A 9,848-nucleotide genomic window follows, 5' to 3' on the forward strand; every position below is an offset into this window, starting at 1 on the left:
ATTGTCAATTAATACTTATGTTTGTCATCATCAAAAAGGGGGAGATTGTTGGAACAAAATTGATTTAAAAATGTTTGCCCCTAAATCTATTAAGGTTTTGATGATAACAAAGTATTAATAAACAATTGGAAGGACTAAAAATTTAATTTAAGTGTGCAGGACTTAGATTCAATTAAACTCTGATTAAAGATCAGAAGTTAAGGAGCTCAGAAGTTTGCAAGCGTTCAGAAGATCTTGTAACTCAGAAGTTGTACTCTTCAGACGATGAAGTCTTCAGAACTTCTTAAGGTCTTAGCTTCATCAAACTCTGATGATCTTCTTGAAGTTTGTAAAGATTCTCTTTTGCAAGTCAACTCTTCTACCAATGAAGAAAAGGACCTTTCAAGCCTGATCAGAACAGCTAATATCTTTCTGTCTGTCCTCTTTTGAGAACGTGGGTCATCAGTTGTGTTAGCTGAATAAGGAAAGTCTTCTCTGCAGTAGTCAAAGTACCTGAAACTCTTACTCAGTTTTAGATACAACCAAACTGCATCAAGACAGGCTGCTTGAAGACAAAAGGTTATCTACTTCAACGGTCATCTTTGCAACGACTCTTTTCTAGTCGTATATATACTAAAGGAATCAGTTGTAATTATTATCAAGGATTATTAACACGCACGAACAAACTCTGAATTCCTCATACAAAGCTCTGAACCTCTGAACTGTCTTGTTGCACTTTTAGTTCAAATATTTAATATTTGTTCTTCTAGGTTCTGACTAAGAGCTGTTGTATACATTCTTTTATACATTACTTTTGTACTTGAGAAGTCTCTTGCTTGTGTGCTTGAGCATTGTGGTGAAGTCTCTTGCTTGTGTGCTTGAGCAGTTGTAATCTTGTGTGATTATAGTGAAATCCCTTGGAAGTGCAAGGGGACTGGACTACTCTCGTTTTGTGAGAGGAACCAGTATAAATTGCTTGTGTGATCTCTCTCTCTCTCTCTGAACTTGTTTTATTGAGTTATTTATCCGCTGCTGTTGAAGTTAAGTTAAGAACTTGAAAAAGTTTTAAACTTGACTAAAACACAATTCAACCCCCCCTTCTTGTGTTTTCACACCTTCATTTTATAGTGCCTAAGACATTTTAGAGAGCGGCACACTTATTTTTGACTATATGGTAATATTTACATAGTGGACATTTACAAAAAAAATTTATTCATCTTTTTAAAATAGTATCGGTTTTTTCAATATTTACTATTATTTTTTTACGGAAATAAAATAAATCTTACCCTTGTGGATGGATATATCACATTTTATGTCTAGAAGTTGAAATTCAAATCCAAGCCCTCTACTTGTCCATATTATTAAGAGCTAAGTAAGACGCATAAAAAATATAAAAAAATAAGAAAGAAAATCAACAAAGACGGTTAACTTAACTCAAAAAAGAAAAGAAAAGAAGAGAAAAAACGGTGAAGAAGTTTCCTCATCGGTTCTGTCAACAAAATGAAATAAAAACGTTTCCTCATCGGAAGCAAGAGTTAAACAACAAGACTTCAATTCGAAGCCAAAATCATAATAACATTCATTCAACCAAATCGCAATTCATTAACAACGTTTCCTTTTATTCCTTCATATTTTCTTTCGATTTCTCACCACAACATTCTTGCTGTGCGTTTTCTTAATCCATTATATTGCTGCAGGTATTCTTTTTCTTCGATCCTTTATTCTCATCAATTTCCAGGGTTTCTAATTCTATCATATCCTAGGAAGCACCGAGACTCCTCACATTAGGCGTGTCCGACCGACACTTTAAACTGAATTATGTCATTTTTCCAAATTTTTATCGGTGTCGACCTTGTCCTTGCTTCATATATCATATTACTTTTATTTCTTCATGTTTTTAGTTTTTTTCTTTTTTTAATTATTGGTATGGTAGGTTTTATTTTGATTTGAGAATTTTTTTATATTTTAGGTATTAGAATTATAAGGATTAAATTTTTTCAAAGCATTTATCTTGTGATGATGGTGGTTGATTTAGAAAAGTTGGATGAATATTGACTTACGTGGTAGGAGACCTATAAATTTTATAAGAGTTCTAAATGGGTCCCCCTGTAAGTGGACGGCAGGATCTATGAAGCAGGGACACTAACACGACACGGATACTGACATGACATGTCAGTACTGATAATAATTTGAGAAAGTGACGTAATTCAATATAATTATAAGACCCGGTGTTGGACACTGACGCGTGTCTGACACTGAGACACACTTAATCCGATGAGTGTCTGCACTTAATAAGATTGGATTGGCGTCCCTCGGATTAGTCAGTCCTTGAGCCGGATACCGAGTCTTAAAAAAAATGAAGATTTCATAAGAGTTCATTAGTTTGGCTAGAGATATAATTTATGATAGATTATTATGATATTTGTAGCCGATTCCACCTAGTGGGATAAGACTTGATTTTTTGAAAGATTAAAAAACTTCAGAGTAAATCTTGTCATGATGATGGTGGTTGTTGGTTAAAAGATGGTTGAATCTCGACTGAGAGGTGGTTTGGGCATGTCTGGAGGAGATATATAAGTTTCATAGAACGCAATAGTTTGGCTAGAGATATGATATATGATAGAATATTATAGCTTCATTTTATCTATGTAGCAGATTCCTACCTAGTGGGAAAAGCTTTTGTTATTGTACATTTCATAATTTTTTTGTCATTTATTATGGTTGAGGGTGGTGTTGTTTAACTTTACAGCTATGCGGAGCCACATTATGTGTAGTGGGTGTAGGAACCTCTTGCTTTACCCTAGAGGAGCGAGCAATGTTTGTTGTGCATTGTGCAACACAATTACCCCTGTTCTTCCTCCCGGTACGTTCCCTTTTTCTGTTTCTGTTATCAAGGTTTCAGGATTTGAGAAAGTTTCTTGCTCCGTGCTTAGTATGTTTAGTTAATTTTATATTGCACACTTGGATTAAGTTGTAAGTTTCTAGCTTTCGCAGTAATTGAAGCCACTTTGTTTGCTGGTTCTCCCAAAGGCAAAAAAAAAAAAAAAAAAACTCGATAACACCATTTTTGTACAGAACTGGACTTGAGTTCTATAAAATAATCCAATTGTTGTCGCAGTTCCTCATTGCCAATGTAAAACTAGTGTAGTATGTAGCCATGTTGTTGTTCTACATATGCTTCTGTAGCCATATCATTATTCTACATATGCATTTTGGTGTAGAATATGTTTTAATGAGATATATTTCTACTTGCTCCGCCTAACAACTCTTTGTAGACATTAATTTTGTAGTTGATGCTTACTTCAATTTTAACAAGTATATTATACATTAAATTGAAGACTTATTCTTAGAGTAATTGGATCCACAGCCGTATGTGTTATGCATCTAATGTAGGATATTAGTTTTTGTGTTGCGTTGCGATTACGTATTCAGTTCTCTTGTCTAATCCAAAGCAGGATCTAGAGTTCGGCAACCATGTCATAATCCTATATTGACCATTGTTAGTCCATATTATATTTGAGTATATCCCTTGTTTCTCTGTTGAGCACTTGAGCCAATTATTCACAAGGGAAGGGATGCACATTGGAGTATAAAGTAGAAAGAGACTATGCAACTAGTTAGATTAAATGTTCATTTGTTGTTGGATTTAAATTAGATGGTTACATCCGGGGATCTTAAATTTCCTCATGTGCTGCAGGAATAGAAATGTCACAACTTTATTGTGGAGGCTGTAGGACATTGCTAATGTACTCTCGTGGAGCTACTAGTGTGCGATGTTCCTGCTGTAATACTCTAAATCTTATACCAGGTATGATATGTTTACAATTGCGTGTTGCCAGATTTATACAACTTTTTAGTTTAATAATGAATAATGTTGCACTGCATGCTGATTTGCTGATAATTTTACATTTCTAATTTTTAACTTTAGTGATGTATTTGTAGTTTTCTTGATCATTAAATACACTTCGTTAATTGATGGTGATCCGAAATCCTGGTGTAGTATTCAGCAGTGGCAAGGGGAGCTTTCTCTCCTCTCCTCTTTGCCCTTGCTGTGTTTTTTTCCAGCTATATGTTGATGTCTTTCTGACAGATTAAAGAATGCAAGCCAACAATATTTAGATCATACTCAAACAAGTATTTGTCTACTACTTCCAATGACCAACTCTCCGAAAATATTGTACTGTTTAGTGAAGCATCATGAATAGTTTTTATATCTTACACCAATGTAAAAGCCTACTTTCCACCTTTGTGCTGAAACTCAATTTTATTCAGAAGAATGGGAACGACAACGGTTGAATTTTTTATTGGTTGGCCATAGTCTTTGACACCATGTCAACAGCCAGCCAGCCCTTCTAAAAGCTTAAGATGTTTGGTAAAAGGCTCAGAAAAGGTTTTTTGTCTCTCTAACAACTAAAAATTCCAGCAATAAGTATCCATCTATAATCAAACCTAATGTCTTCTGATTATTCTCAGGACAGCATACTTCTTCTGATCATAATTCTTAACAGTAGATCACCAAAGTTTGTGGTAGTTGTATCTTAGTTTTTAGCTTATGCTTCTCTCACTCTCTTTCCCAACATCGTATCCCTGGCTTAAAAAGAAGCAAATGCACCTATAAAACCATGCATACTTGGTGGATCATGAAATGCTTTTGTAGTTGACTATGTTTCAACTTCAATCCCCTGCCGTATCACTGTGTTCAGTGTTCACCTCTGGTGTAGAGTTACTATTGATTGAGCACTATCTCCCTTGGCTAACTTCTCTCCCTTGGCTAACTTCTCCGCCATCCTTAATAGCCTTAGCTTGTCCGGCGCACCATGTTGCGCTGCAAATGAAGCTGTTGTGTGAAACCATCATTTGGATATGAGCATAACCCCAGAATTCAGATTAGTTTTAAATAACTACGTTAGTATTATATGCTTAATGATAGTTTCTATTGGGGTAATGCTGTCATTATTATCCACATAGCTCTATAATAAGGGTATTATATACATAAAATTAAAATCTTACAGAATAAGCTTCAGGAAATGTCATGAAATGTCATTTAATTAGTTCCATTTTCTTCGTCTTATGTCACTCCAACTATGGATATCTTGTTTTATTGTAATAATTAACATTATCAATCATATATGCCAATTGTTTACTGACTTGTTGGTTGGATTTGTGTATGTATCATAAAGATTGTAATCAAATGAGCCATATCCATTGTGGGAACTGCCGGACAACACTTATGTATCCTTATGGAGCTCCCTCAGTCAAATGTGCAATTTGTCACTATATCACTAATGTCTGCGTAAGTATACATTCATGGAATTCTATTAATATTTGATTTCACTTTCGATTTTCACAAATATTTTAAGTTAGTTGATTCGGTTGATCTGGGGTTCATTTGTTGTAAATTTAGTCTTTCTGTTGAAATGTCCACTATATAGTTAATTGTGTCAATCAGAAACCTCTTGTTATAAGTTTGTATCTAAAGATTTTCAACTGATTGAATTTGAAGAATAAGAAGTAAAGTCGTAGTTAGTTGATTCATTTAGTAATTCTAACTTTTTGAAAATCAGAAAATAGTAAGTCGGATTTTAGTGTAAAAACTGATATATTCCCTGTATAACTGATATGTGTAACTTAAGTTATAATTCTACTGGATTTTTAATATCAAGAAATGTTCAGGCTGTTTTAGTTTGTTTTAGAGCTTCAACACGAGAGATTTATTAAACATTTAAACCTGTGAGAAGATATGAACCATGGGGATTCAAATTGTTGGGTTGCTTCTGCAGTTTAGAATTATTTGCAATGTGGAAACTGGATATTTAAGAAAAGAAAGACGGGAGCAAAGGAAAGAACTAGAACATTTGTTAGTTGGGAGCATGTTACATGTAGGCATATAAATGTTAGTATGATATTTGTTGTTTTAATAGATAAAGATTGCATATACCTTACTTTGAATATATTTTATGCTTCTGGTATTTGTCTGGTGATCTCTGTCTCCATTACATGTGGCTGATTTATGTGTGGGTGTGGGTTTCAAGTAGATTATTACATATACTTGATATCACCGTGACAGGATATTTTGAAAATATGATGTGAATCTTTTTCATTTGAGCTGATTTCTTGTATATTTTCTTGGCTTGTGCTTCTCTGTCCTGTAGACGACCAACGGAAGGCCGCCAATTCCTGCAAAGAGACCTAATGAAACAACCGGCTCCGGAACGGTAACTTCTACTGCATCAATATGCTTTTGATTTATTTTCTTATTCATAATGCATTCCATCGGTTTATTGTTATAATATATAATATCTATAACAAGTATACATATGATCTTATTACCCTGCAGTCAAGACCCCGCTTTGAGAGCCAAACTGTAGTAGTAGAAAATCCCATGTCCGTTGATTCAAGTGGGAAATTGGTAAATACTACTATCTCTCTTTGATTTGTACTTCAAAATATGAAATGACTAGTTTTTGTCCTCACCGAGACGTGACATTCATTAACTGTTTGTGTCTAATCACTAATGACATGTCATGCCATCCCTAATGGCACAAACAATTTTAGCATGTGCTTCCCCCTAAAAGTTTCCTTTTTATAGTATCCATATCCTATATTTTCCACTGTATTTCACTGATCTATCTTTGAGAAAATCAAAATTTAATTGTAAGAATGTGAACTGCCACAGGTAAGCAACGTTGTTGTTGGCGTTACAACAGAGAAGAAATGATGATACTTAACAATTACTGGTGCTTTAAAATATTGTTGGTGTATGTGATGTTTTGAGGCCTGCAATGATTGAATAGACTCTTCTCCATCCAAGGCTTAGAATGATTTCATGTATTTATGTGTATTATACAAGGTTGGACAAGTGAAAAAGAGCACAAAGCTTGTCATTATGTGATTGCTACAGCCCACTTTTTTGCCTCATTTTGTATCTATAGCCAAATCAATATGTTCTTTCTGATTATGTCTTGAATTACAAGTCTTGGATGTGCTTTTGATGTTTTGATTTTGGTGACTTGGTAAGCATGGTCGGTAGAACCAATGTGTAGTTCAAATAGCTTTTACATAGAATTTTTTATTTTATCCCAGTGGCTATTCAATTGGTAATTATCCATTATCAATCTTCTTGTCCTTTTTTGGGTATGAAACAGGCTAATGGAAAATAATAGTGTTGAAATAAACACTTACTCTCAGTTATTTAAACATGGGCCTTGTCATTGAGGATTGTATGGTGCACAAGTAAGACAAGTCTTTTATCATACATAAGGTTATTTTTATTATTGGATCTATAAGTTTCATCATTGGATCAAATGAGATAAGATGTGACATTGATCTCATGGTTTGACTATTGATTCAATGATGAAAAACTTGTCTCACTTCTCTGCATGTTAGGCAATCCTTTTTTGTGACATTGTTCACCTACCTTCTTAAAAATCTTTCATGTTTTGGAAGTGTACTTGCAAAATGTATTTTGGGACGATAATGATTAGTGTTTTTTTCGTCGAGCTACACATTCGGAATCATGCAAAGGGTGGGGAAAGTTTTCCTATTTTTTAATAGTGAAATTTATTTGAAAGATTTATTGATTCAATGATAGAAGACTTGTCACATTTGTACATATTTGGCAAAGATAAAGTCTTTTTTGTGACATACTTTTCGGTTTTCACCTTCCGTTCCTTCTAATTTTTCTTCATGTTTTTATAACTGTAGTGTAAATTGTATTTTGGAACGGCACATGATTAGTGATTTTAGTTTGTTGATAAACACACTTGGAATTATGTTAGGGTGGAGAAAGTTTTCCTGCTGTTTTATAGTGAAATTTATTTGAAGTTAGTTAGGGTCTTTTGCTGTTTTTTTTTTTTTTTTTTGTAGTGGGTCTTTTGATATTTTACCTAGGATGGTGTTTCGCTCCTTTGGTTTTCTTTCTCCCGGAGACCAAACAAAATAACAAATGATAAAATAATGATTATGTTTCATCAATTTGAATAAAATAACTTGGATTAAATTGAGAGAAAATGTCCGTTAATTGGCGCAAGAATGTTGATATGCAGATTTGACTTACTTGACAAAACTAATGAGAAAAAGTACTAATATACTATAATTATAGGTGTGCATTTGTTTTATTTTTTTCAATAGAAAAAGGAGATTAAAGAAAACGGAATTTAAAATACAAACACATCAAAAAATTAATTTTAGGACCCCCTTTTAGTTTTTCGAGAGGATGAATATTCTTATATATATATATATATATATATATATATATATATATATATATATATATTTTCATTTTGGCGGCATGGCCGAATGGTAAATCTTTTATATTATAAGCTTGTATACACAAGCAAACTCTAAACCCTAATTTGTTTTCATGTTTTCCCTCCATTTTATCTTGCAATTTTTATTAAAAAATAATACAATTTTGTCTTGACTAGGATTTGAACCCACAAACCTTCAATGCAAGACAATATTTTCAACCACTATGGCAAGTATACCAATTGTGCTTAAAATTATGTGCAATAATTGATAAGCACCATCATATCAAAATTATTGTTGACTATATTATTCATCACAAAATATTTTTATGTCTTTCCTGATCAATGATTTTTTTTCTACCGGATCATAAATTTAGAGAATAATTATCATGTGAGATTTGGAAAGTTATTATCACGTGTAATTTGAAAAGTTATTATCAAACTCAATTCTGCTAAATCAATTTTTTTTTTTTGCAATACAACCAAACACAACCATAGTCATATCACTAATCACATTCATTATTTTGATTTTAACATTGCAGATTTAATATTAACCAATGATCAATTGATACAATATGCACTAGCAGACCAATTATGATGTAAATTATGTCCACAAAGTGTTAAGCTCCATCAACTTTCATAGGAAAGATTTCATACGACAATTAAGCACCATCAATTTTCATTGCACAATTTAAACAATTAAAAACCAATAATCTCTTATATTATAAGCTTGCTAACATAAGCTAACCCTAAACCAAATTTTTTCCCCTCTCATTTTCTCTTTCTTTTTATTGCAGCTTTATATTAAAAAAAAATACAGATTTGTCATCGAACCTGCATCCCTTACTTACAATAAAATCTTTCAACCGCTAAAACATGTGCTTCAATTATGAAAGAATTTAGGAATCCTAATATGTTAACCCCGTTTTCAATAAATTTGAACGGCAGAATTAATCACAATTTTTATTTATTTATGGATGTCTACTTAAGTTTATGTTCTTGATTATGTCTTTAATTTTTTTTTAACCTTTAATTATCATCAATTTTTTAACCTTTAGTTATCAGCAATTTTTTTTAATAAGTAAACAAAATGATGTGGTTCCAAATTTATTTAAAAAATATATAAAATATAATAAGCACATAAACAAATATAGAATAATTAGTCCATGAAATTCCCTATACTACTCTTATTGAAAATGCTCTTAGAATTTTTGTATTTTCTTTTTTATTGTTACATATTACACCTAATTAGACCCATGCGGTGCATGGGTGAAAGTTCTAGTTAGCTTATAATCTAATGAAATAAGATCAATTTGTTTAGGTAATCAAAATCCATCGTTAGTGTAAAAGGAATTTTTGAATAAAATACTTTGGTTTTGAATAATCTAGTCAAATATTCCCCTCCGGTTCACTTTTCAGATACATTGAAAAATTAATGTATCTATACTATATTATAGATTAGATACATCAATTTTTCAATGTATCTACAAAGTAGATCATTTCTTATATTAAGATGGGAAAAAAGGAAATGCACGTACAGTGTAATTGATGCTTTACAGTGTCATCCAATTAAATTCTATTATTTAGCCACATCAGCATTTATATTGATTTTTATTTTAGGTG

General features: G+C 32.4%; 1 protein-coding gene across 1 annotated transcript; it reads left to right on the forward strand.

Annotated features, from left to right (window-relative positions):
- The first annotated feature begins 1,379 nt into the window (after window positions 1-1,379).
- On the forward strand, window positions 1,380-7,028 carry LOC123883643 (protein LSD1-like). Its single transcript, XM_045932541.1, has 7 exons — window positions 1,380-1,676; window positions 2,729-2,842; window positions 3,677-3,787; window positions 5,160-5,272; window positions 6,132-6,194; window positions 6,317-6,388; window positions 6,656-7,028. The coding sequence occupies exons 2-7, from the start codon at window positions 2,731-2,733 to the stop codon at window positions 6,695-6,697; spliced, it is 513 nt and encodes a 170-aa protein (XP_045788497.1). The 5' UTR covers window positions 1,380-1,676; window positions 2,729-2,730; the 3' UTR covers window positions 6,698-7,028.
- Window positions 7,029-9,848: the final 2,820 nt, after the last annotated feature.

The sequence above is a fragment of the Trifolium pratense genome, linkage group LG5 (genome assembly GCF_020283565.1).
Source record: "Trifolium pratense cultivar HEN17-A07 linkage group LG5, ARS_RC_1.1, whole genome shotgun sequence".
Classification (NCBI taxonomy): domain Eukaryota; kingdom Viridiplantae; phylum Streptophyta; class Magnoliopsida; order Fabales; family Fabaceae; genus Trifolium; species Trifolium pratense.

Bases quoted from the DNA above. Each gene is read 5' to 3' on its own strand.
- LOC123883643 (XM_045932541.1), top strand. From the start codon at position 2,731: ATGCGGAGCCACATTATGTGTAGTGGGTGTAGGAACCTCTTGCTTTAC. The intron at 6,195-6,316 runs GTAACTTCTACT...ATTACCCTGCAG, and splicing joins AAACAACCGGCTCCGGAACG to TCAAGACCCCGCTTTGAGAG. The intron at 6,389-6,655 runs GTAAATACTACT...GAACTGCCACAG, and splicing joins TTGATTCAAGTGGGAAATTG to GTAAGCAACGTTGTTGTTGG.